Below are 25649 nucleotides of genomic sequence, written 5' to 3' on the forward strand. Positions count from 1 at the left end.
GCTCTGTGCTGACGGCTTGCTCAGAGCCTGGAGCCTGCTTTGGATTTTGTTTCCCTTTCTCTCTGCTCCTGCCCTGCTCACACTCTGTCTCTCTCAAAAATAAATAAACATTAAAAGAAGAAGGAGAAGAAGAAGAAGAAGAAGTCAAGAGCACTTAGCAGACAGGGCCGTGTCGGGTGCTCACTGGACAACCACAGGCCAATGTTGAGGAGGCAGGAGATGGGGCTCAGGAAGAGGCTGGGGTGGGGGTGGGGGGCAGTGGTCAGTGTGTTCCAGAGGCAGCAGCGGCGATCCGGGTCCAGAGGTGAGCTCTCCACTTGATATGGGCATGAGCTTGACCAGCGTGGACCAAGAACAAAGGAAGGATACTGGGTAAGATGCTGACTCAGGAAGCGGGGATGGGGGGGGAGACGGGGAGAGGAGGGGAGAGACTGAGACCCAGCGTTCACGTTCCCAGCACACAATACCCGGGGGCGTGGAGGAGCCAGGCTGCAGGGCCAAGTTCAGCCAACCAGACTAACAGGGCCATCCTGGACTCCGACCTCATATCCCAAATGAGGGCACATTCACAAGCCCTAAACACACTCTCTTGCTCAGATGGCCAAGCATGCCAGATCCAATCCTCTCAGATGAACGGCTTTGGCATCGTTCCTACAAAGAGGATTTGGAGGACATCAAAAGCTTCATTAAAAAAAAAAAAAAAAAAAAAAAAAAACCACCCAGAGGCACCAGCCAGCATTCTCCCCTTATCAGCAAGGATTAGGTGGAATTCTAGTGTCTACATTGCGGGATAAATAGAGACGGTTATGCACAGCGAGAACTCGGGGACAGAATCAGAGCTGGGAGCACAGGATGAAATGAAACCACTGTGCAGGGGGACCGACCAGGCTGAAGAATTCTGAACACGACCAGCTTTAAGGATAATAGCACAAGACAGGTGGCCGGTGTTTAAAATGTCTAAGGAGGCCTCTGCACCACAGGCAGAGAAACTGGTTTCAGGCTTCATGAAGAATAAAGATACAAATGGTTGGACCCCTGGAGCAGGGTTTACTGATCTGGGCTGGAGCTGTTTGCTTGTCTTGGGATTGCTCTCAGATTCTGAGTCCTCAGCAAATAAGCATCTGGCCAGGAGAAACACTATTAATACCGAGGTCACAGAATTAGGTCCTGGCTGAGAACGTGCCCAGGGGTGTCTCAACCAGAGGTCACGCTGGCCAGACCAGTGTTAACAACGTGTGCTAAGAATTTTACTTGCAAATATGAAACCCACGCGTGCACACAGATCATCATGGACTGCCAAGCGCTCTAAGAGATATCAGAGGTGGTTTTCGTTCAAGCCTTTCAGTCTGGGGAAACCGAGGCCTAGAGGCACAGAGGTTAAAGGATGCCCCCCCCCCCCTCCCAAGTCCTACCTACGGCTATTCAGAGGCAAAAATATTAGGTAAACAAGTACCGTGCACTGTCACGCTGGGTTTCCTTGGGACCATTTAATCTCACTTGTTATTCTTTAGCCACTGTGGCCAGGAGAACGCGACTGATACTTCTCCCTTCCGGGTGGGAGGGGAGTGGCATCCTGCTGCAGCATCCCAGGCTTCCTTTTCGGTTCTGACCAAGCGGCAAGCAGAGAGTGTCAGCAAGGCGCTCTGTCTGTGCACAGCACGACCCTCGTAGGGGTTTCTGAACCCCATTGACGTCCTGATTCATTCACCTGTCCCTAACGGTGGCAGACCAGGTGTGGTCAGACTCCGGCTGTTCCAGAAAGGCAGCTTTGTCTCTTAAGACATGTTCTTGGGGGGGGCGCCTGGGTGGCGCAGTCGTTTAAGCCTCCGACTTCAGCCAGGTCACTATCTCGCAGTCCATGAGTTCGAGTCCCTCGTCAGGCTCTGGGCTGATGGCTCGGAGCCTGGAGCCTGTTTCCAATTCTGTGTCTCCCTCTCTCTCTGCCCCTCCCCCGTTCATGCTCTGTCTCTCTCTGTCCCAAAAAAAAAAGACATGTTCTTGGGGCACCTGGGGGGCTCAGTTGGTTGAGTGTCGGCCTCTTGGATGCTTGATTTCGGCTCAGGTCATGATCCCAGGGTTGTGGGATTGAGCCTGGTGTCAGGTTCCATGCTGAGTGTGGAGCCTGCTTAAGATTCTTTCTCGGGGTACCCGAGTGGCTCGGCTGGCTAAGGGTCTGACTCTTGGGATTCTTGATCTTGGCTCAGGTCATGATCTCTCGGTTCATGGGATCGAGCCCCACATTGGGCTCTACGCTGACAGTGCAGAGCCTGCTTGGGATTCTCTCTCTCCCCCTCTCTCTGACCCTCCCCCACTTGTTCTCCCTCCCTCTCTCTCTCTCTCTCAAAATAAATAACTAAATTAAAAAAAAATTTAGGGGCGCCTGGGTGGCTCAGTCCGCTAAGCACCCGACTTCGGCTCAGGTCATGATCTTGCCGTTCCCGAGTTCGAGCCCCACATCGGGCTCTGTGCTGACAGCTCGGAGCCTGGAGCCTGCTGTAGATTCTGCGTCTCCCTCTCTGTCTGCCCTTTCCCCGCTTGTGCTCTGTCTTAAAAATAAAAATAAACATTAAAAAAAATAATAATGAAGGATCTTTCTAAAAAAATTTTTTTAAAAAAAGATCCTCTCTCCTTCTGCCCTTCTCCTCCACTTGCAAGTGCTCTCTCTCTCTCTTAAAAAATATATATATATATAGAGAGAGAGATTCTTTAAAAATTTACCACCTCCCACTACGTAGAAAATTCTGACAGCTGAATTTTCTGTGTGCAAATAAGACTATCTCCGAAAGCTGGGGCGCCTGGGTGGCTCAGTCGGTTGAGCATCCAACTTCGGCTCAGGTCACGATCTCACGGTCCGTGAGTTCGAGCCCCGCGTTGGGCTCTGGGCTGATGGCTTGGAGCCTGGAGCCTGCTTCCGATTCTGTGTCTCCCTCTCTCTCTGCCCCTCCCCTGTTCATGCTCTGTCTCTCTCTGTCTCAAAAACAAATAAAACATTAAAAAAAAAAAATTATAAGAAAAAGACTATCTCCGAAAGCAAGAACAAAGTTGAGCCATCGGGAAAGCCCCTGGACTTCTTTCTCACACGGAAGAAGACTTCTGAGCTGAAATGACTTTACAGAAGACACCGTCTCGCACTACCGAACCCTGGACTCTTGTCTGCAGCTCGGCACGACCCCCCAATGTGATGGTATTTGGAAGTGGGGCCTGTGGGGATCACTGGTGTTGGATGAGGTCCTGAGAGTGGGGCCTCCATGATGGGATCATTGTCCTTTTAGGCAAAGAAGAGACCAGAGAGCTCTCTCTCCACCACGTGAGGACACAGCAAGGAGGTGGTTGTCCACAACCAGGAAGTGGGCTCTTACCAGGAACTGAATCGGCCGGCACCTTGATCTTGGGTTCGCCAATTTCCAGAAGTGGGAGGAATAGATTCCTAGTGTATAAGTCACCCAGCCTATGGCATTTTGTTTTAGCAGCTCGAGCTAAGACAAGATTCCAAAGTGAGCAATTGACAGATATCTGTCTCGCCCTCCACTGGCTGGGTTCTGTGCCTTTGCTGAGAGAACAGAAAGTGGGGCCATGTCGGCATCACGAAGGTCAGGACGGATGATGGGGGAGGGGATTCACATGCTCCTAAATCATTCTGTGGTCTCTGGTGGGGGGGGGGGGCGTGCAGGACACAGCCGTGGTGACAAGGATGGTGAGGGTAGGGGACACAGCATGGACCTAACAGCAGGAACACATCAGAGGTGAACCAGGGGGGTGCCTGGGGGGCTCGGTCAGTTAAGCAGTTGACTCTTGATTTCGGCTCAGGTCGTGATCTCACGGTTCACGGGTTCAAGCCCCGCATCGGGCTCTGCGCTGAGGGTGCGGGGCCTGCTTGGGATTCTCTCTCCCTCTCGGCCCCTCCCTCTCTCGTGCTGTCTCTGTCTCTCTCAGAATAAATAAAACTTTAAAAAAAGAAAACAACAAAAAAAGGAGGTGAACCCGGGCCCCGCCGCACAGTGGGGACAGCCAGGTAAGGCTGTGCAGCCCAGCCAGACCCACACCGCCCGAGGGTCTGAAAAACCAAGCCCCGTCCTGAGAAATTCCCCACTGGGTTTCTTTTTTTTCCAACACTGTATTTTTTTGTGATTCAAGTATAATTAATATGCAGTGTCATAAAAGTTTCAGGTGCCCAATATAACGATTCAACAATTCCATAAGTTTCCCGGTGCTCATCAAGTCTCCAACACTATATTTTGAGAAATTCCAAACGTACAGAAAAATTGGAAGAATAAAACGATGAACAAGGTACTCACGTACCCTTCACCTAGATTCACTGATTATTAACATTTTGCTGGCTTTCCATTTTCTCTCTACGTACACACCCACCTTGCGTGTGTGTGTGTGTGTGTGTGTGTGTGTGTGTGTGTACAACCATTAGCATCATGATACGTTGACCCCTGAACGACACGGGTTTGAACTGTGTAAGTCCACTTATAGGCGGATTTTTTCAATGAATACAGTAAATGCAAAAAAAAAAAAAAAAAAAAAAAGAAGAAGAAGAAAAAAGAATCACTCTGTGTTATTCCTAAATGTTTAGGCATGCGTTTTTCTAAGGACAACGACATATTTCCACATAATCACAATGCCAGCATCACGCAAGAAACTGTGGTGGATACAACAAAATAACCTAATAAACCATTCATTTGAAACATATCCCAGTTATCTCCAAGACGTTCTTTATGGCTCCCCACCCCCACCCCCATTCCGGAACCCTATCAAGGATCAGGCATTCCGTTTGTCTGTCTTGTCTCTTTAGTCTTCAGTCTGGCAGAGTGTCCTTGCCTGTTCCGTGTTTGGTGATACCGTCCCCACTCGGTTGCTGAGCAGAGCTAGGACCCGAGCGCCAAGAAGTCTGAGTTCTGGCCCACACCTCACTCTAGTACCATCTGAGTGACCCCTGACTTTCACCTTGACCACTGTTTGGGAACCCTACGACGTAGTCTTGCTGGAATCCACGCCTCTGTTGGGTAAGAAGCCTGGTAATCCTAAAATTGCAACTTATACATCAGCACCAAAGAGCACTGTTTCCTGGCCTTAAAAGGGACCGGCTCTGGTTCGTGACATTGTTGGCCACCATTCTCTGTGAGGGTGTGGCAGGTCTGTCACGCTTCCTCAGCTGCCCACCCCTACACTCGCCCCAAGGAGACATGACAAGAGAGAGGTTCTAACAATAGAGCTCTGCCCAATGCCCAGCCTCCCTGCCCTGGCCGGTTGCTCACCCCCCATTTCTTCAGTGGCTGCCCGGTGTCTCGGGCCATCACGCTACTTTGCTCCCCACAACCGTGGGGACGCTTCCCAGTGAACCACAGCCACAGTGAAAGGCCGCTTCCCTGGGCTCTGGATCCTTCTCAATAATCAGCTTTGTGAGTCAAAGGAAGCAGCTGCCCTGAGCCTCCCAGGCCTGGCAGGACAGAAGGACGACTGGATCAGAAGAACTGCCATTAGTTAGCAAGGTGGCTGTAGGCCCCCAGCCCCCATTTCCCCAGGGTCCTTCCACCCGCTCTCCCGGCTCGGCAATATGATAACGAGAAGTCTGTTTCCAGCCAATTTCTTAACAGCTTCTTCCGGGGGTAATCCCACCACCAAGAAGGCAGAGTGGTGGGGGACAGTGATAGGTGTCCCCCCCCCCCCCAGCACCTGATCCCGGGGACCGAGGCGCGGCATCGATTTAGTGTTTGCCAGCTGGAGTTGATGGGGGCTGGGCAACTCGGCAACGGTTGGGGACCTGAACCTACAAGGGAAGGCAGGAGCTCCGAGTGAGGAGACTGACTTCAACATAACCCTCGCGTCGGGATGATCTCGGGACAGGGTGTCGCAGTGGGAGGACGGCCTCTCAGGGTCATCTGGCAACTGCCCCGCATGTGAACCCCTGTGATGAGCTTTGTCCTTCAAAGCACCCACTCCCCCCCCACAGGACGAGCATTTTCCAGACAGAGGCAAATTGTGTTCTGGCTGCTACTGACCATGGGCACCGGGCCCATCCCACTAGATCTCGAATTGCTGAGGGCCCCCAGGCCTTGCAGAAAGCTCTCTCCTGGGTGCTGTAACCCAGAGGGTCAAGACATGACTGGATGCCACAATCAGGCGCTGCAAACTTCAGTCTAGAACTTGCTGCTGAGCGATAAAGGGCCACTGTGGGAGCAGGGCTTGCTGAGGGCAAGCGGCTGAGAATAGCCCATACGCCTCTCCTGTTCCCAGGAAGCCGTGAGCGCAGGCAGAATCCCAAATACGGGAGCAAACCTAACAAATCAGCACAGGTCCAGACCCTACCTGCCATCCTCATGGATGAGGTCAGCAAGAACAGCAGGGCCTCCATTAAAGCGGAGTCCCTGTCTTCCTTGGGCCGGATACAACAGCCCTGGGCAGGCTGGTTAGAATCCGCTCTAATGACACAATTAGTCACCCACTTTGTCAAACAAAGCGCCTGCCTGCTCAGAGGGGTCCGGCACCCTTACTCAGCAAAGAGAAACCCCTGGCCCCAGCCTCACTGCCTTCTCCCCTCGAGGGTTCTCTCCACTATAAACCACCGCGTCCAGCAGAATTCAGAATGGGCACTGTCCACACACTGACAAGGCACTAAAGCAGCCTGGTCACGCTTTCTACTGCTCTGACCATCCTCCCTTCCAAGAAGAGGAGCTGGGAAGTTAATTCTGATGTGGGCCCTGGGTGGGAGCCTACAGGGGCCCAGGGAGGAGGAAATCCTGGGAATGTGGGTTTTGTGCCTCGCCAGTAGGTTTCCAATGTCGAGACAAGCACTGGGAAAAGTGTTATTTCTTGGTGGGTGAGAGCATATCTCTCTGGGTTTCCCGAAGCAAGGCGGCACCGTCAGGACAGAGCTGAAGGACCACAGGGAGTGAGGGGTGGGGCAGTCGCAGGAGGCTCAGCACAGGGGTGCTCAGCTGTGCTGTAGGGGGGCCTTATCTTGCCCTTCCATTCCATAAAAGCCAGGCTTATCTGCAACCCCCGGGGGAGATGTGCCAAAGCACGTGTGCAGTTTGAAAACAATAAAAATGACCTCAATTGTGTGGTGCCTCTCCCATCGGCCCCACCCTAGGCGCTGCACCAGAGACATCACTGACTCTGGAGTCTGGATTTCAAATTGGCTTAAAAAAAAAAAAAGCCAGCTTTCCTCCCCGCCCCCCCTCCAAGTATGACTATTTTTTTCTTTATCGAGACAACTCTCATTACTGCAGACCTTGAAATGTGCCACATGCACGTGGATGTGGGAACCCGTGGGCCAGGGGGTGGGGGGGGGGGAAGGGGGGAGGGGGGAGGTGCGGGGTGAGGGGTGGGTGTGACCCGCGCGGGGTGGGGCGGGAGCCGCGGCCGGCCGGCCGGGAAGAGAGGATCGCCAGCGGAGCACCCAACTCCGACAGCCTCGTCGCTCGGCGACACTTCTGGGGGAGGAGGACGAGTTTGCCGGCGGGGCCCTTCCTCCCTGCCGGCCGCGGGCTCTGCCCTCCCGGGGACGGCCCGGCCCGAGGCTGGGGACCCGATCCCCCGCCCCGCCCGAGCCGGGAGACGGAGGGGGCGGGGCCCCGGGGTGGGGAGGGGGCGCCCGGGAGGGGCCGGGTCCGTACCTGCCTGGCCTCGGCGGCCTGCTCCTCCGCCTCCGCCTCCGCCTCCGCCGGCGCCGCCGCGCGCTCCCCCGGGCCCTCGAGCTCCCCCGGGTCCTCCGGCGCGGCCGCCGGCTCCGGGGCGCAGGGGCCGGGCGGCGCGGGGGTCCCGGGGGCCTCGGCCGGGGGCGCGGGCTCCGGGCTCGCGGCCGCCCCGCGCCTCACCAGCAGCCAGGCGAGCAGCAGCGCCAGCGCCGTGGCCAGCGCGGGCAGCGCGGCCAGCAGTTCGGCCGGCGCCTCCATCGCGCCGCGGCCGCCGGAGTGCCAGCCCGCGGGGACCCCGAGGGAGCCGGCCGCGCCCCGCCCGCGCCCCGCCCCGGGGCGGAGCCCCCGCCGCGCCCCGCCTCCTCCCCCCTCCCCCGGGGGTGGCTCCGGTGCTGGGGGACCCGGGGCCTGACCCCTGGGGGCGGCGCTCCTGAGGCCGGACGAGTCCCAGCCCCGCCCCGGGCCCCTAAGCTTTGCGCTTAGATTTTTGTTTTGAAAACCGGCTTGCAACACTCATTCCACGGGCGCCCTCAGGTTACCGTCGTTCTCGGCTGCATTTCCGCCCGGTACAGAAGGCCATCTCACAGCACTTTGGAACCGCCAGCGGAATGCCGAGGCCCGGTGAGGCCGGAAGGCTCGCCCAAACCGTGGCCCTGGACTGCCGGCAAGACGGTGCAAAGCGAAGGTCAACCCCGCTTTACTCCCGGCCACTCCCCGGACACGTCCACAGCGTTTTCAGAGGGCACTGCCCGAGCCTGGCCGCTGGATGCCCCTTCTGGGCTGAGACCCAGCAGCCTTCCACACGGGCGTCCTTGTAACGTGGCTGCCCCCCAAAGGCCGTTTCTGGAACTCAGCTCCAAGTGCCTTGTGTCCACTCTGGTCCCCTACTGGCTTTTCCTCTTGGAGTAATTCTGGAAGGTAGTGAAGGTGGAATGAAGGGAAGTGTACTGGTTTTGTTCCTTCCAGATCCTTCCAGGGCTCTGTTGCTGAACAGTGTGTGTTTGAGATGACTACGCTGTAACCCGAAACAGTATTTCTCCCCCCGCTCCCAATAAACACAGGGCGGACGAAGTGTGTCAGGTACCAGCTGAAAAAACAGGGTGCCGGTTTTTGCTTTGGATACATTTACTGCTGTTTTGGAAAAATTACAGTGCCTGAGCTGACATCTGGTGGGAGCCAAGAAGCTAGAATGGAGTGTTGTTTAAATTTTTTTTTAATGTTTATTTATTTTTGAGAGAGAGACAGAGCGTGAGCAGGGGAGGGGCAGAGAGAGAGGGAGATACAGAATCGGAAGTAGGCTCCCGGCTCCGGGCTGTCAGCACAGGGCCCGACGAGGGGCTCGAACCTACGGCTTGTGACATCATGACTTGAGCCGAGGTCCCTAACCAACTGAGCCACCCAGGCGCCCCTAGATGGAGTGCTGTTTAAATGGAAGATGCTAGCGTGTGCTCAGGCTTCCTCCTGGTCCAGTTATGACCAATGGGCAAAAGGCAAGCTTAATCCTGCCGGATCACATAATATGAAGGTACAAGCAAAAGGAATTTCAGTGGTGACCGATGAAAAACGGCCCGTAAGTGCAAAATGCGGAGTGGGGCTTAGGTCTTAGCTACTGGCTTCTGACCACAAGGGGACTCATGGGCTAAGTGGGTCTTCTTCCTTGTCCCCTGTCCTCACTGTTTCAAAGTTGCTATGTAAGAGGGCCCGTTGTCCAAACTCGCTCACGTTCTGTATCAACTATCGGATGAATAACGGAAAGAAACAAGAACAGAACAATGCAAAAAACCCAACTCCAAACCAAGTTGCTTTATTTAAAATGATGAACAAGTTTCATCCAAGTGAAAGTTAAAAATACCAGTCAAATGGCAGAGCCACAGGCATTTGGTGGCGGAGCCCACGGCGAGATGAAAGCAGACGTAGGAGGCTGCTGGGTGCGTGTGACAGCTGCAGGAGGCGTGAGGACTCAACTCAGCACGTGGTCCCCGGCCTTCCGCACTGTCCAGTCACCCAGGAGACAGCCGGCCGGGCCAGTGCTCAGGGGACACGAGGAGTGTCACGTTTTTGAACTACCGATGACAGCCACCACCTGAGGGGCCGGGGCACGAGGTTTGTCTAGTTTGGCTGTATAGAACGTGACATCATTGGAACATTGTGGCAGAAGGCGGGGAGGGGAGTGTGAGGAGGAACCAGACTCCGCGGGGAACCATCGACAGTACCAGCACACATGACAAACGACTTACTTGTGGAAACGCTACACAGGATTCGAGGAACCTACAGCTGCGCACTTACACGCCTACGTCCTTAGAAAGCACTTTTTACGACATTGACCGCAAAACTCGCGCTCTGTCCCACACGCTCATCTGAGGTCCTAAATCACATCCAGGCGGAACCTCTAATAAGTTCACGAAGCAACTTATACCAGCAACTTTCTTGCTTACCCTTAGATATCTTTAGCTAATTTAGAAAGAGAAACCAAATACTAAGAACACGGCTATGATGTTAATTACGTTCTTTTATGAAGATCTCATCAACTTGTATTTTGTAAAGTCTGAACTTGCTTTCCTGGCCGCGGAAATGGATATGCCGGACTCTACTGACCCCGACCAGCGACCCTTGGGAACCACGGCACACTCACTGTCCCTTAGCTCCACGAGAGGAGGGACCTGGACTCGCCACTGCTTCATCTCCAGCACCTAGAACAGTGGCTGGCACTCATACGCAGGCTGGGTGCTCGAATGACTAATCAATGGGCATCTGCGAGCCTGAGCCAAATGTGAACAACGTCCCTGTGTTTGGTGGCTCTCCCCTCAAAGGTGTCACCCTGAATATCCCAGCACTACTGATGACCCCAGAGGCACCTGTGTGCGGCCCTGGATACTCAGGCTGATGGTAGAACCCTTGGTGCTCACTCCCGAAGCCCCAGAGGCTCCCCCCCCCCCCCCCCGTCTTCATCCACCTGCTCCTATCAGACGTTACCGGTCCAAGAGCCCTCGTTCCAGGACCCAGCACGTTGGGTTTTAAGTTGAAGAATCCCTAGAAAATAGTTTCATGCGCTATCCCTTCTCTCACTACTGCTGATGGCACGCGGAGCAGCTCAGGCCACGAGGGCAGAAGGGTTGACGTCAGAACAGATGGCCCTGGTCCCCACTTTCTACCTTGTCCTGAGCACCCGGCCATCACTCCACTCCTTTCTCAGTTTCCGCACCCCATGCCTGCTTTCCTTCCACACCGGTGTGCTCGGCTGGCCCACGGTGACAGTAAAAAGGGAGGCGTGGGAGGTGCTGAATCCCGGCCTGGCTAAAACAAAGGCTGCCCCATGGTCATTCGTGGGCCGGCGAGAGCCCAATGGCAGCACGTAATCTGTGTGAGCCAGATGCTTTCAGGTGAAGGGACTGCGAGCCTGCCAGATGAGCTGGATCCCTTATTTCTGAGTATTGTTTGTCAAACAGGAATCACCCATCGCTGGAGCCTCTGGGGGGGGGGGTGGGGGGAGAGGCTAATCTCTCCAATTCAAACTACCGTCGTCGCAGCCACTGCACGCCCCCTGGCGGCAAATAGCCTTTTGCTTTTGTTGGTTTGCCTTTAAACCGAGGCTTAGAGAGAAGTTGGTACGAATTTGAGAGGAAGGTGCGATAGCCCCGTAGCAATACTGGGGAGATGAAAAAATTATTTTGAAGATGGCAAGAAAATTTTAGAAAGGAGGAGGAACACCATTCAGGTATTAATACAAACAGGTTACAAGTTCCGCGTGTGACTTTATTCACACGCACACACACCCTGGAGCCCGGTGCCGCCGAGCCCTGCGGCCGGGCGGGGAAAGGAGGGCGGGTGACGGGCGCCAGCGATGAGGAAGGTGGCAGATGTTCTCCATCCCATCCGGCCGCTTCTTTGCATTGGCATTTGAGGATGCAGAAAACACAAAATAGGGGCCCAACCTCCTAGAGTAAAGCCACTCGACCGACCTAGTGTCGAGAAATGGTAACCACTCTGCTAAAAATGTAACCTCTGCACAGAAGAGACCTGGGTTCCCCAGATTAAAGCCACGTGTCGGGAGGATCTGGGGGAGGCGACACCACACGATTCCAGGATGCGTGCACATACCTCGCGGCTCGCCCGGGAGACTACGGTGAGAGTTCCTCTGCCCTCTGGCTGCTCGTGCCCTGGCCTGCGTTCCCACCCAGAAGACGGCACGTCCCTGCCAAGCCCCCTTTTACTTTTAAGTTTAGTTGAATTCAGGGACGGATTAAGGCAAGCAGATAAGAATGAAGAGGGCAAGACGTGGAACCTGCTGGGCAATCCCCAAGCGTTCACGGCGGAGTCGTCTGGAAGCCCAGACGAGATCCCAAAGGCGAGAAGCACCGTATATGACCTCACTCCAGACGTGCAGCCCGAGGCGCCCACCTCGTGTCTGCCGGTCAAACGAACGGGGACACTCATCGCGACGTCTCTCGCGAAGCAGATCACGCGGCAGGAAAGACCAGGACACGTCTGTCAGGAGGCAGCCCCGTTCCTCATTCACGTTCCGTGATGAGAATGCACTGAACACCTTTCCTGCTCTGTCCCCAACCCAAACCCCGATGCGGCGTCCTTCCCCCCAGGACACTCGGCACACACACACTGCCGGGACGCACGAGGCACTCTGACAGCAGAGAGAAGGGAACGCATCACAAGACAGTGCTCGCGGTGGTGAGCGGTGCCGCACGTGCCGGCTGGGTCACCGCCACGCGGCTTCGGACAAAGGGTGACACGGGGAGGTGGCGCACACGCGGACCTTCGTACGCGTAACCGGCTCGCACACAAATCCGAGTCCGCTCGCCCCTCAGGGCCCGCTGGTGGGCAGCCGGCTCTTGGACGGCAGAGGTTCCGCACCAACGGTCGGCGAGGGGTCAGATGCAGCCGGCCGGTCCCGGGATGGCGGCCCTCCGGCCTCGGGGCGGAGCAGCGTGGTTCAGAGACAGCACAGGCCTTGTCACCCAGGGGCCCACGGGCCTGCAGCGTTTCGGGGTTTCACTGAGGGTCGTGAGCTTTTAAACTTCTTGGCCATCTATTCTTAGGAAGCAGTGAAAACAGCGTTTGACCGAAGACAGAAGCTTGGACCAGAGAAGGATGATCCAAATTCAGAGAAGACAGAGGAGAAGGAGGGAGCAGAAGACGTGAAAACTGAGTCAGGTGGCCGCCAACCACGTACGCAGGAACCACCTCAGGGACAGTCTCTCTCTTTGCTCAGGGGTGAGCCCGGCCTCCACAAGTGTCCCTAATCCTGCCAAGGAAAGTACAACTGCCTGTAATCAGCATGTTGACGGCACAGCAGGTGCAAAGCTGGAAGGAAACGTTAAAGCCGAACCCCAGGACCCCACGTGGCATTAAGGGAAGGGCTGTCCCTACGACCTTCCCTTCCAAGTTACAAAGTCACACATTGCGGGCAGGTAGGAGTGAGTCCGCGACAACACAGACGCCTTAAAAAGGCAAGAAGTGAAATCTAAGAGCGGCCTGAAGAGGGCGACTGGGTTGAGGAATGCACGTTCTAGTCCCACAAATTCAGGTGAACAGGACACCTGAACCTCTCGTGGGATTCCAGTGTGACTGCAGAGGACGAGGGAAACAGACTGAAAGGAACACGGGTCCTAAACTTTCCTAACACACCGAAGACAACGCTCTGCTCAGAGATAACAAAGGACGCGACAGGGACGTCGTCCGCGGCACTGCCGGGGCCTCAGACACTTAAAAAGTCGTGGGAGCTTCAGTATCTGACTACCTTCCCGAAACGTCTCCCCGTCTCCCCATTGCAGACGCGCTGCAACTCGCTCCGTGGCAAGGGGCTCTGGGATCCGGGCCCCGGGGCGCACGGCAGCCACCAACCCCCCTCCCCGTAAGCCCGTCATGTGCCCGGCACAGGGCCACTGCTGGCAGAGATGACCTTAGTGACTTTAAGCGTTCGCTTACTGAGATCCGCTCTGGTTCGAACGAGCGTGGGAGACGGGACGGAGACCTCACAAAACACCCGAGTTCTGCGCCGCCGTCTCCCTCGGTGTGAGCGCTCAAAGGGACGACGGCAGTGGGGGACAACGCCAGGAGGCCACACACCTCAGGCCCTCAGGAGGCACAGGGAACTTCTCCCGCGCTGCCGCCTGTACAGCTGTAACCATCGCCTCCCCGCCGAGCGCGCACGCCAGCGGAGTCCCTGCTGTCCCCCAAGGCCGCAAGAATAACGGGGGGGGGGGGGGGGTTTCTGGTATTCTCGAGGGGAAAAAATGGCAAGGATAGAAAACGGATTTAATTTTTATTAAATAACATTAAGGGTGTCCTTGGCACCATCCACACAGATTCTTGCCTTTCCGCGTAAAAGAAGCCACGTTAATCTGCACCGGTAGCGGTGAAAACAGCCACTGCAGCAAAGGCCGAGTGAACGGAATCGTATTCCGAGAGCGCCCTCATTCTCTGCCTTTGTCCGGCCCTCCCCTTGACCGCGGATCCAAAAGGCTGACCTCCCCAGGGCCCCGCCCCTTGTGTGGCCACGTCCCTCCTACGCAGACGGCGGCCGTGCGTGGTCACCTGGAGGAGCTGCGCTCTTTGCTCACACAGTCGTCCTGGGAGGTGGTGTCCCCGTTTCCCATCATGCTGCACGTCCTCCGCTTCTTCCTGCGGTGCGTCGTCCCGTCCCCTTCAGACCCGGACTCACACTGGACACGGAAGGAGAACAGCAGGAATTCGACCGGATGCAACCCGGTCTGTCAACAAACCTCCGCCCTCCAGAAACGGCGCAAATGTCCGGGTTCTCCCAGAAGCGAAGCAGCCGCTTCTGCCGGCTCCGCAACACGGCCCAGCTACCCAGCCCCGGAAACACCGTGGCTGCCCCCAGACGCCGAGGGGCCCGCCAGCGTTCTCTGATGGGGGGCTAACGGGTTTAGAATCAAGACGTGGCTCTAAGGACGGTCTACAGCCGGCGCTCTGACGCCGCATGATGCGATCCCGCTGCGCGGACACAGACCCCCGAGGCGGGAGAGAGGGGACACAGGGCCCTTCACAGTCTCGCTCCCCCGCCCCCTGGGGAACACCAAGTCGACAGATTCTGCCAAGCGGCAGGATGGCAATTTCACCCGCTGAGGGCACAGGTCCCTCTTCCCCGGTATCCCGTTAGCTTTTAACAAGCCGCTGAGCTTGCGCAGATCCCAGGCCCACGGGTTACATCCGCAGGGAAAATTCTCAGCACGGGCTTTGAGCTCGCGAGGCTCTGTGTCCGAACGCCCACGCTGCCGTTTGCTAGCTGTGTGATCCTGGGCCGCTCAGTAGCGAGATCCCCCAACATTCCTTTTGCCTCCCAAAGTTCTTGCGATGACCCCCCCACGCACGCGCGAGGCTACAAACTGGGCGGAATTCACCACACAGCAGGGAGGGTGGCAGCCGGAGCTCTTGGCGCTCTTGGCGGAATCGGCTCTCTCTCTCCCTCTGGGCCAGGAGGAGGGAAGGCTGCCGCTGAGACCCCCTGCCAGTGACCTCCCGGGAGGCCTGGGGAGGGAGCAGGGCCTCACCTCCGAGTCCGAGTCGGACGAGCTGGAGCTGGAGGAACTGGAGGAGTCACTGGAGCTGTCGGATGCGATCCCCGTGGACTCCTGAAGGTCAACCGAGTCGGCCAGGACCGCCAACTCGGGGTGCTCTTGCTTCAAGATCCTGAGAGACAAGAAACATCGTTCCCAGTGCTGGGACCGGCGAGCACACCGAGCACATTTAACCCCGAACCCGGAGCTGAGGCCTGCCTCTCTCGGGAGCGCCGGGGAGTGCCGGACGGGGACGTGGTGAGGACACACGCACCCGCAGGCCGGGAGCAGAAGCCCCCGCGTGCCTGCCGCCCAGGCCCTCCGGACAGGCGAGCTGGCTGCTCGCGGCTCACTCTGACCTTCGCAAAGGAGCCGGCTGTAGTGCCAACGTGTGAGGCACAGCTGCCCTGAGTCAGGCTCCGCTTTCGTCCACCTGGGAGAAAAAGTCTCTCTTCCTTGTGTTTTTTTTCTGTTTGTTTCCTCCTGAACCTTTCCTAGTGGATTTTCTAAACCCTTCCTTTCCACAACACAGCGTTTAGTGACTGCAGTCGGGCTCGGTTAAGTTCCCTTCGTAAGCGGAGAAACAACCAGATTTGTAAGAAATAAGAAGCGTCAAGTAACAGAGAGGGTTCCCCTCGCTCGAAGATACACCTGAACTGGACTTTCAGAGGCGGGAACCCTCCCCTCAGGGACCTAATCTGGCGTCCGCACTAACCAGGGACAAAGCACCTGCTGTGCGGTAAAGGCCTTTAGAACGACCGAGTCACGGCATACAGCGGCCGGTGGGACAAAGTAAGTGGGCCGCAGGTGCCCGAGGGTCCGGGGAGAACAAAGCCACCACCCTTGCTGGCCCTCTCAGCAGGGAAGCTGAGCACTGACCAAGCCAGGATCCCTCTCTTACCCCGAGAGCTGGTCCCTCCAGGTCAGGGTTGGGACACAGTGGCACGGGGTGGCTGGGGGTGGCTTGCACTGCCGCTGCCCGTGCTGTATCTGTTCTGTGGATAAACAGAGGAGCTAAGTCTCCAGGGCAGTCACCTCGCTCACAAGAACTGAAGGTAGTAAGTTCAAAGGGGCATAATGCTTCTGAGTAAGAAAAAGAAAGAACCAAAATAAAACCCAAACAACATGGCTTCCTTTGCTAAGTGCTAGCCTTTGGGGGGGGGGGGGGGGCGGGGAGACAAAAATCGAAAACAAAACAAAACAGAAAACAAGAGAAACACCCCAATCATGGCCATGTTTTGACGGACTGACTTTGATCAAACATGCAGAGTCTTACCCTGTCGCCTCGAGGCTGGCAAGCATCCTGAGAACTAGCCCTGACCTTGGACCCCCTGGCCTCTGCCCATGAGGTTTTGCAGCCCCAGCTCTCCCAGGCCTCAGACCAGCACACGTTACTGCAGCGGTGAACTTTTTTTTACTTCGCCTCTGGGGTTGGAGTTGGAACAAAGCAAAAGAAAAAGAACGTCTCTCACCTATACCATTTCCGCGATAACTTTGGTCTTCCTCTTACCGTCTTGTGCCATACAACAGGGAAGTTGGTGCTGCTGGCAAAATTCTGGGTGATGGCAATGGTGGTGTCAAGATTAAGGACAACGTGCCACCAGCCTCCTGAAATCCAACAAATAAGCAGTTAAACAGGGCTGGGTTCCGTACAAAATCACGAATGACAAAAACCCTGCCAACAGCGGGTTCCAATCTACGGGGAGGGACTCGGGGACAGGAGACCCAGCGTGGTAAATGCTTCTCCTGATCCAGGAATCACAACGAATCCGTGTAAACTTCTCCTGGAGCACAGCTGTGCCTGCTCATTTCCAGGCTGTCCGTGGCTGCTTTCCTGCTCCAAGGGCAGAATGAAGCAGTTGGAATAAACACTGTCTGCCCCCCAACCCCCGTGCTTAAAATATTTACTCTCTGCCCTTTACAGAAAAAGCGTGTGGACCCCTGCTGATCCCAAACTGTGATCAAAACTATAAAAGCAGTAAGTTCTTCAGTTTCTATCTCAATACCTATTCAGACCTGTCTTAAATTTATTTTTTAATGTTTTTTTTTTTTTTTGGCAGAGAGAGACAGAGCATGAGCAGGGGAGGGGCAGAGAGAGAGGGAGACACAGAATCCAAAGCAGGCTCCAGGCTCTGAGCTGTCAGCACCGAGCCTGACGTGGGGCTCGAACCCACGAACTGTGAGGTCATGACCTGAGCCGAAGTCGGACAATCAACCGACTGAACAACCCAGGCACCCCATAAGACCTATCTTAAATATTAAACACCCTTGCCCTCAACACTTAACCTATCATAACAAAATGTCGTTTTTTTGGTTTTTTCCGAAGCGTAGTTTTCAGGTATGGGACTTCCTGCCTCTTGGCCCCAAGTTCCTATTATTTCCTGACTCAACCCAGCCAGTGCTACACTGTATTAAAAACCCAATTTGCAGGGGCGCCTGGGTGGCGCAGTCGGTTAAGCGTCCGACTTTAGCCAGGTCACGATCTCGCAGTCTGTGAGTTCGAGCCCCGCGTCGGGCTCTGGGCTGATGGCTCAGAGCCTGGAGCCTGTTTCCGATTCTGTGTCTCCCTCTCTCTCTGCCCCTCCCCCATTCATGCTCTGTCTCTCTCTGTCCCCAAAATAAATAAACGTTGAAAAAAAAAAATTAAAAAAAAAAAAAAAAAAAACCAAAACCCAATTTGCAGAAATACACACAAGTCACTGCACATCCACAAAGACACTAGCTAACTACCAGGGACAGAGACGGGCACACTCTTTACATACGGGAAATTTCCCGACAGCCACTATAGATTCAGGTTACGAGAAATGTGGACAGCGGCCCCCTAAGTGCTTGATGGCACAGCGACAGACCTCACTGTCCGAGGCGGGCACCAGTCAGTTCATTTAGAGTCGGCATGCAGGGGGATCTCTTTGACTCCGTCTGCATTTACTTCTACTCCGAAATGACAAATAAAACAAATCAAACAATGTGCTTTCTCTCAGTTCCTCTATACCTGGTACAAAGACAGTCTCTCCTGGTTTTTGTAAGATCTCCAGGGGTTTGAATTCAGGCGGCCAGGTGGGAAGCTGCGTCCGGGGATGGATGATACTAAACCAGGTAATAGCCTCGTCTTGCTGGTTCCCTCCTTCTTCACGGGTCACCTTGATGAGTTCCCTGGGCGTGCTGGTAGGAAACAGGCACCAGCGCTTGTGGCCCTGAACTAAGGCGTTCCAGGCACTGGTTCCCAGAGGGTCGATGTGAATTCCGGTTCCAGAGCGTGGCGGCCCCATCACAAACCACCTGAAGGACAGAAACGTCCAAGATGTGAAGGATAAACTGACTCTGTGCACACACGCTACAAAACAGTGAGTTCTTGGTCTCATAAAACACGTTACGTGACCTCTATTTCAGAGAGCACGCAGACCCTGCCACAAGGGAACGCTGAACGAATCGTGCCTGGAGTGCTCCATAACAGAAAAAAATAAAAATCACTGATGTGGCCTACTACTGGGCTTTCACTATTAAAACTTGCCTTGGGGCGCCTGGGTGGCTCAGTCGGTTAAGCATCCGACTTCAGCTCAGGTCATGATCTCGCGGTTCGTGGATTTAAGTCCCTGAACTGACAGTTCGGAGACTGGAGACTGCAAGGGATTCTGTGTCTCCCCAGCTCTCTGCCCCTCCCCTGCTCACTCTCTGTCTCAGAAATAAAGAAACGTTAAAAAAAAAAAAAAAAATTAGAAGCCACCCTTAAAGATCAGTAGTTCAACTCTGCTTGAATGTTCGAGTCACCTGGGGAGCCTTCTGAACTCTTGATGCCTAGGTGGCAACCCAAACCAATGAAACCCGTCTGTGGCGGCAGGGCCTGGTCAGGCAGCAGTAACCCCCTAAGTTCCATGTGCAGCCAAGGAGAACCACTCAGCGTTCTGGAAAAAGGTTGGCTGACCGCGCTCAGGTGACACATCCTGTCGTACAGAAGAGCCTAAGGGCTTCACCCCCAAGTACTTTACCTGTAAGGGGGCCTGCGTTTCTCCCCGGCATACTGGAAAAGGTCATCAGTGAAAAACTTGGGCACCTTGTAGTCTTCCAGAAGTTTCCTTCTTTTGGGGTGTTCACCATAGCTGCTGTCAAAGATGTAAAGGGGGCTGTCATCTCGAGTGCTCTCCATGTACTCGATGTAGTATTTCATCTTCATCTTCACTGAGTAACCGTCATTATCCTCACCGCACTTGAACTTCTGGTTCCGGTATTTCCTTTTGAGGCGCTCCAGGGTCCATTTCTCCTGAGCAGACCAGCCCTCTTGGGCATTGAGCAGAACCACGGGTTTGTAAGGTCTTTCGTAGCGCTCGACAAATTCTTCCACGGACAGCTGTAACGCGTCTGCCCTTTCCACGTTATCCTGGGGGATTCAGAAAAGACCGATCCAGTTAGAAAAAGACAAAAGCAACACAACAAAAAGTCCAGCGGTAGAAGACGGCGTCCCCCAGGTCCAGTTAGCTATGACATACCTAAGAAGCCAGATTCTTGTTCCGGCTTATCTTGCGGGGGGTGGGACGGAGGGGAAGGGATAAGGACCTGCGTGCGGACTGACACGTCGCACCCAGCGCCGCCCCACCAGGGGAAGGGGGCTACGCATCTCCCACTCGTGGGCCTTGACAGCCAGGTCCCAGAGGGCGCCGCCGCCCAAAGGGGTCTAGGGGCGACAGCTCTCGTTGAGGGCGCCAAAGGCGTCAGCCTCCAGTTGCCCCGGGACAGACGGCGGCCACGGCGCGGGCGGAAGGAGGTCGGCCCTGGAATCCGGCCCCCGATGACCCCGACCTCCGCGGGGTGCGGGTGAGCCCATCGGAACTCGGGGGAGACGCGCCCGGAGAGGTCCCCGGCCGCCCGGAGACGCCCGTGCCCGGCCCGCGACCCCGACCCCGGCCCGCTCACCGCCACGGCCGCCGGGTTCAGCGAGAAGCTCTCGTAGTAGTTGTGACGGGTCCAGTCCAGCGAGTCCTTGAGCTCCGGCCGCGCACTCCGCTTGGCCTCGCGGATCCGCTTCTTGCTCTTGTGGTTCATCTTGCGCGGGTCACCAGCTGCTCCCGCGACCACCTCGGCGCAGCTCGCTTTCTGCTTCCAACGCGCCCCCTCCCCGGCCCGGGCGGCGGCGACGGCGGCGGCGGCGGCGGCACCGAAACGCCCTTCGCTCTGGCCCGGCGCCTTTAAAGTCGCCTTCCAGAAGATTCACTCCGCAACCACCTCCCGGGCCTCGGGTTGGGCACGCGGCTGCCGTCTTCCCCGCCCCCGGGCCTCTCGCGGTGAGCCATTGGCTTGGGCGCCTCCGGGGTCCGCCCTCACACGCCCCGGCTCGCCGCCATGTTGGGAAGGTCAGGCCGATGGAGGCGCCGCCTCACTGCGGTCCCGCCTCTCCCGCGCCCGCTTCCGCTGTGTACGTCACTTCCGGAAGCGAGCGCTCACGCCGCCGCCCGTTTCCGGCGTGCGAGCAGCCGGGGCCACCTGTCTTTCCTGTCTGCTCTGCCAGGTCTTTGGTCTCTTGCCGCACGACCGCATCGTCCCCCGAGGGGTGTGTTCCCCGCCCTTGCTGTCCCGTTGCGGCGACCCGACGGGGCCCGCGAAGGGCCACGTGGCGCCGGTGAGGCGGCTCCAGCCGGCCCCGGGCTCCCCCGCGTGCGCACCCTGGCAACCTGGCGCCCTCCGCTGCTCGCGGCCCGCCGGGGGGCCACCGACTCCCCCACGGGCGAGCGTGGCCTTCGAGGGCATGTGGTTCGGGCCCAGCGCTTTCGGTTCTCAGAGGAGCCGGGCCTGGGGGCTGAGGGGACGGTGCTGGAGGTCAGCGTCCCGCAGGTGCGTGCAGCGGCACCCGCCGGGGGGCGCCTCCGGCCCCTTGCGGTGGCGCCCGGGGCAGGAGATGTTCTCAGCGGCCTGGGTGGGGGGGAAGCAGGGGGGGGTGTTGGGAGGGGGTGGGGGACGGGCTCTGGCGGCTACCCTGCCTGAGGAAGGGCCTCCGAGCGGGAAGGATCGCGGTGGGAAGCCCTCTGACAGTCTTGAAGTCAGAAACTTGGGGGTCCTGCCAGGAAGAGAGCCCTCCGCATCAAATATTTCCTGCCCGAAAAGTGACATTTTGGACACCGAACATTTCCTTTGACCTAGTAGAAGGGCTTCTTAATTCACCTTTATCTAGTTTCGGGAATTCGATCCTCACTATCCGAATAAAGTTCCGTGGGTTGGCACCCGTTCCTTCCGGTTTACAGCTGCCCCAAACTCTCAGTAATAATAGCAATACTTTATGCGTCCGGTTTTTCGAAGCATTTTGACGTGGCCGTGTTTAGATTTGAACAGCGGGTGTGTGAGGTAGGTATTAGCAAAACAATTCAAAGGGGCGTCCGACTCTTGATTTGGGCTCGGGTCGTCGTCCCAGCTCAGAGCCTGCTTGGGGTTCTCTCTCCCGCTCTCTGCCCCTCCCCCACTCACACTTGCGGTCTCTCTGTTTCAAAATAAATAAATATTTTAAAGATGATAAATGGCGAAGAGGAGGTAAAGTCTCGAGTGAAACCGTTTCTAATAGTTTTTAAATGCCTTCCCGTTGAAATACCCACTTGATTTCTTCCCGCATTTAGGAGGTGAAGATACTCCGTGTGAGAAGAAAGACCTCTTTCCACCCAAATCGGCAAACTCAACTGCTGTGATCAGAAACCCTTTAATGTATCTTGGGTGAAAGCTACCAGGGCAGGCATTTTATTCACCATGCACGCCCTACACTTAAGACCCAGTGCCTAGCATATTTTGGGCACTAAAATTTTGGAGAGTGCATTGAATGATTTGAGTTCAAACTTCCAGTTCCTTCACCTTTGGTACTTTGAAAACTCGAGCGCCCTTTCCAACCACTAGCAGCACCCTTTGCTCTAGAAAACAGACTTGCGGTTTTGCAGTCTTTTAATAACCGCTCAAGGTGTGTGCTCATTTTGTGCCTGGTGCTGTACTAAGTTTGCGTCCAATCTTCCACCATCACCCTGTGGGATAGTGTTTTGCGGTGGCGGAAACCGAAGCACGGACAGGTTGAATGGCAGGTGAGGTCCCACAGGTAGTCAGTGACATATCTGGAGTTTGAACTCAGGCAGGCTCGTTCCAAAGGCGTGAGCCGTTTAATTTGCCTCTCTCGCAATTCTGTGTCTTGGCAAAGGCTCTGTATGCTGCCTGCCTTCCTAACTCCAGAACCGAGCTGCACTCAGACCTCTTCTGGAATGTCTCCCTAGCCTGTTTCCCAGGACCATACCAAACTGCCTGTGATTATAATCCTCGGATACATTCTTACTGCACTTACAGTAAAAGCTAAACTTCCTGTGGCCCAGAAGACCACACAGGGCTGGTCCCTGCCTTCCCTCTGACCTCTGCTTGTACTACCACAACCCTGCCTCCAGCCCCCATGCGCTTGCTGTGGGTGCTGTCTGAACCGTTCTCCCTGTCTAGGACAGCCACCTTGTGATCACTGTCCCCCCATTGTTCCCTGCCCCCACCACTCCCATCACCCGGTTTTGTTGTGTTAGCGTCCACACCAGCCAAAAACATACTCGCTTACTTGTGGCTTGTCTCTTCCTAGTAGGGTACGTACATGTGTATTCCGTGAGCTTTACATCCATAGCCCACGAAATCACTCCCAGTCCCTGAAATAAATGCTTGTTGAGTGAACGAGTGGAGAGTGGCTATCCTGTGGTATTGTAGTTTCATATGCCCCATAGGATGTGAACTTTACAGCAGGGAATCGCCGTTTTTGTAATAAATGCCAGTGTCAGGCACTCAGTAATTGCTGTAAAAATAAATATCCCAACTTCTAGCAGATGAGTTATTTTTGGCTTACAAAAAATTCCTTTCAGGTCCTGCACCTCCAGTACGGAATGTATGTTTGGCCCTGTGCGGTGGTCCTGGCTCAGTACCTGTGGTTTCACAGAAGATCTCTGCCAGGCAAGGCTGTCTTAGAGGTACAAGTGCCCCTGAGGTTTCCGAGAATCCTATGTTCAGATCTAAGTCTATGTGCTGGTTACTGGCTTTTGTTTGATATTTTAAAATCGGATGATTTGGCCCGCTTGTAAGTTCTATGAGCTAAGAACGCTTTTTACATTTTAAGTTGTGTAAAAAAAGAACCGCAGGAGACCCACCAAGACTAAAATATTTTGTCATCTGGCCCGTTACAGTTTGCCGACCCTTACTCTAAGTGAAGCCCATTGATTGACTAATTTCAGTTCTAGAATCTTGGTATGGAAGCGATCCCTAAGGCCCTCTTTCCAGGGTGTCCCAACTGGGTCATTTGGGGTCTACTGTGACATGTGCGGTTTGTCAAAAAACAGCCCTTTCCATTTTTGGAAATCTTGAGTGTCCTCTACTTTTCCTGATCACTCCACTTCAGACCACTGACGGCTTAGAGAAAAAAACTTTTGCCAAGTTTGCAGACAGTACAATGCTTAAACCCTAAGGCTGAAGACAAATCCAAAACTTGCAACCCCTCTGAACTTTTGCAGAACCACGTAAATGAATGGTGTGAAGGCACTTGGCATGCTGTATCTGGCAATTTGTAGACATTCAGATTGAGAATCTCCCCACCCGTCCTTAAAACTGGAAAATGGGAAACTTGGGCTTCAACCAAATAGACACGAGAGGCATTCCCTTAGTTATTCCTTAGTATGCTTAAGACTTCAGCACTTTGAAGTCCCAACTGGAAAATCTCCTTTAGTATGAACCCTGTTGAAGATCTGTCAGGCTAGAGCCACATAAAAGAGGTTACAATTGGTAGTAACAGCCAGAATGGCTGTATGCATGGAAGTCACCCATCAAGCTTCTGGAGACCCAGTGTCCCATATAATTAGGAGCTCTTTTATGGACTGTGAGAGAACTAAATGCTGCTAGTGTCCAAACTGCCTGGGGCATATTCAGCAATAAACTGCCAGAGATGCCCATGGGAATTTGGAAGCAATATTGTCAGTTGCAGAATTTAGGGCCCTGTATGGGACTTAACCTTTCAATCCAATTGAGAGACACCACTTGATTTCTACAAACCCAAAAACCTAAGCTTCACATACAAAGGCAACGTCTAATTATGGCACACTGTGCATACATGAGCTCAAGAATATACTTAACTCCCTGACCCTGTACTCAGGGAAACGAAAACCCCAAATTCCCTGCGATGCTAAGGAAAACTTTGAAATGCGTATATTCATCAGATTGGGGCCGGAGTGAGCCTTCCAGGAATCGTGGCTGCAAAATGTGGCGCCGAGGTAATACTGTCCGACAGTTCAGAGCTGCCTCACTGCCTAGAAATGTGCCGTCAGAGCCTGGAAATGAACAACCTGCCACGGGTGCGTGTTGTAGGACTAACGTGGGGCCACGTATGTCCGGATCTCCTGGCTCTGCCACCACAAGACATCATTCTTGCATCTGATGTGTTCTTTGAACCAGAAGGTAAACGTTTTTTTGCTCTTCAATCATAAGTTTGGCTGAAGGTGATTTAAGTTCTTTTATTTAAGGTAAGTCCTTTCTTCCCAGACTTTGAAGACATCTTAACTACAGTATACTTTTTGATGCAAAAGAACCCCAAGGTCCAACTGTGGTCTACTTACCAGGTAAGAAGGTAAGCCTGCGTCATCCTGGGTTTTACTCTAAATTGTACTCTAGGTTAAAGATTGAATTGGATTCCCCGTGCGGGTCACGATCTCCTGGGGCCCATGAGATCGAGCCCCACGTTCAGGTCCTGCTTGGATTCGCTCTCCCGCTGCCCCTCCCCTGCTCATACTCTGTCTCAAACAAACAAAAACCTTTAAAAAAAAAAAATATATATATATATATATATATCTAAAGCAAAACAGGAAAAGCAGAATTTCAAAAAAACAATTTATTTCTTTTTCAGTGCTGACTGGTCACTTGAAGCTTTGCTCTACAAGTGGGATATGAAATGTGTCCACATTCCTCTGGAGTCTTTTGGTGCAGACAAGGAAGATATAGCAGAATCTGCCCTCCCAGGAAGACATACTGTTGAAATGCTGGTCATCTCCTTTGCAAAAAAGGACAGTCTCTGAATCATACCTACATACAGGCTGTTCTGGGGCAATGTCAACACTGATTTGCAACCTATCGTGCCAATTAGAACTCAGACCCTTTTAGCTCCTTGGGAGTGAGTACAAGCACTGGATTTGAAGGTGGTCAGATCTGTCGGCCTTCAAAGATTGTGGTGGGCCACCTGGACAACACTCGTGGGTTACAAAGCCATGAAAACAAAAATAAACACACCTGTAAGAGAAAGGACTCGGACTGTTCTTTAAAAATCGATAAAAATACGACATAAATTAGACTATGACAGAAGGGGGGGTAACCCACAACCTCCACAAAGTGCTACCTTAGAGCATGGATTTTAGGGGTAGTGGGTGCTGAAACGGGGTTTCCACTTTTTAACTTAGGGAAAAAAAGGTCAAGTACTAAACATTTCGCTTTCATACTATAACAGTCAGTA

The 25649-nt window shown here is 54.5% G+C and overlaps 3 protein-coding genes across 8 annotated transcripts in view; 1 reads left to right on the forward strand and 2 right to left on the reverse strand.

The window, feature by feature from the left end:
* Window positions 1–8239, reverse strand: part of MXRA7 (matrix remodeling associated 7) — a 28749-nt gene extending 20510 nt beyond the window's left edge. The window contains exon 1 of the mRNA XM_047832692.1: window positions 8183–8239. Coding sequence (XP_047688648.1) covers window positions 8183–8200 — 18 coding nt within the window. The 5' untranslated portion in view covers window positions 8201–8239. The remainder of the gene's footprint in view (window positions 1–8182) is intronic.
* A 1192-nt stretch (window positions 8240–9431) lies between these two features.
* On the reverse strand, window positions 9432–20486 carry JMJD6 (jumonji domain containing 6, arginine demethylase and lysine hydroxylase). 3 transcript variants are annotated; one of them, XM_047832690.1, is made up of 7 exons: window positions 20084–20483; window positions 19162–19550; window positions 18168–18454; window positions 16648–16783; window positions 15170–15308; window positions 14193–14320; window positions 9432–12900 (listed from the first exon to the last, which is right to left on the reverse strand). In XM_047832690.1, the coding sequence occupies exons 1-7, from the start codon at window positions 20210–20212 to the stop codon at window positions 12864–12866; spliced, it is 1245 nt and encodes a 414-aa protein (XP_047688646.1). In that variant the 5' UTR covers window positions 20213–20483; the 3' UTR covers window positions 9432–12863. The 3 variants fall into 3 exon arrangements, 2 of the variants coding, with proteins under 2 accessions (XP_047688646.1, XP_047688647.1); XR_007146843.1 differs by lacking the exon at window positions 9432–12900 and adding an exon at window positions 16077–16170 and having other exon boundaries at window positions 14194–14320; window positions 20084–20486; XM_047832691.1 differs by lacking the exons at window positions 9432–12900; window positions 14193–14320 and adding an exon at window positions 16077–16165 and having other exon boundaries at window positions 15178–15308; window positions 20084–20485.
* Window positions 20487–20609: 123 nt separating this feature from the next.
* METTL23 (methyltransferase like 23) lies at window positions 20610–25441 on the forward strand. Of its 4 annotated transcripts, none has more exons than XM_047832002.1 (5): window positions 20610–20998; window positions 23026–23130; window positions 24367–24604; window positions 24689–24773; window positions 25050–25441. In XM_047832002.1, exons 2-5 carry the CDS (start codon window positions 23047–23049, stop codon window positions 25216–25218), a joined length of 576 nt encoding a protein of 191 aa, XP_047687958.1. In that variant the 5' UTR covers window positions 20610–20998; window positions 23026–23046; the 3' UTR covers window positions 25219–25441. The 4 variants fall into 4 exon arrangements, with proteins under 4 accessions (XP_047687958.1, XP_047687955.1, XP_047687957.1 ...); XM_047831999.1 differs by having other exon boundaries at window positions 20763–20998; window positions 23026–23113; XM_047832001.1 differs by having other exon boundaries at window positions 20763–20998; window positions 23026–23113; window positions 24689–24765; window positions 25050–25190.
* Window positions 25442–25649: the final 208 nt, after the last annotated feature.

Source organism: Prionailurus viverrinus, chromosome E1 (assembly GCF_022837055.1).
Source record: "Prionailurus viverrinus isolate Anna chromosome E1, UM_Priviv_1.0, whole genome shotgun sequence".
Taxonomy (NCBI): domain Eukaryota; kingdom Metazoa; phylum Chordata; class Mammalia; order Carnivora; family Felidae; genus Prionailurus; species Prionailurus viverrinus.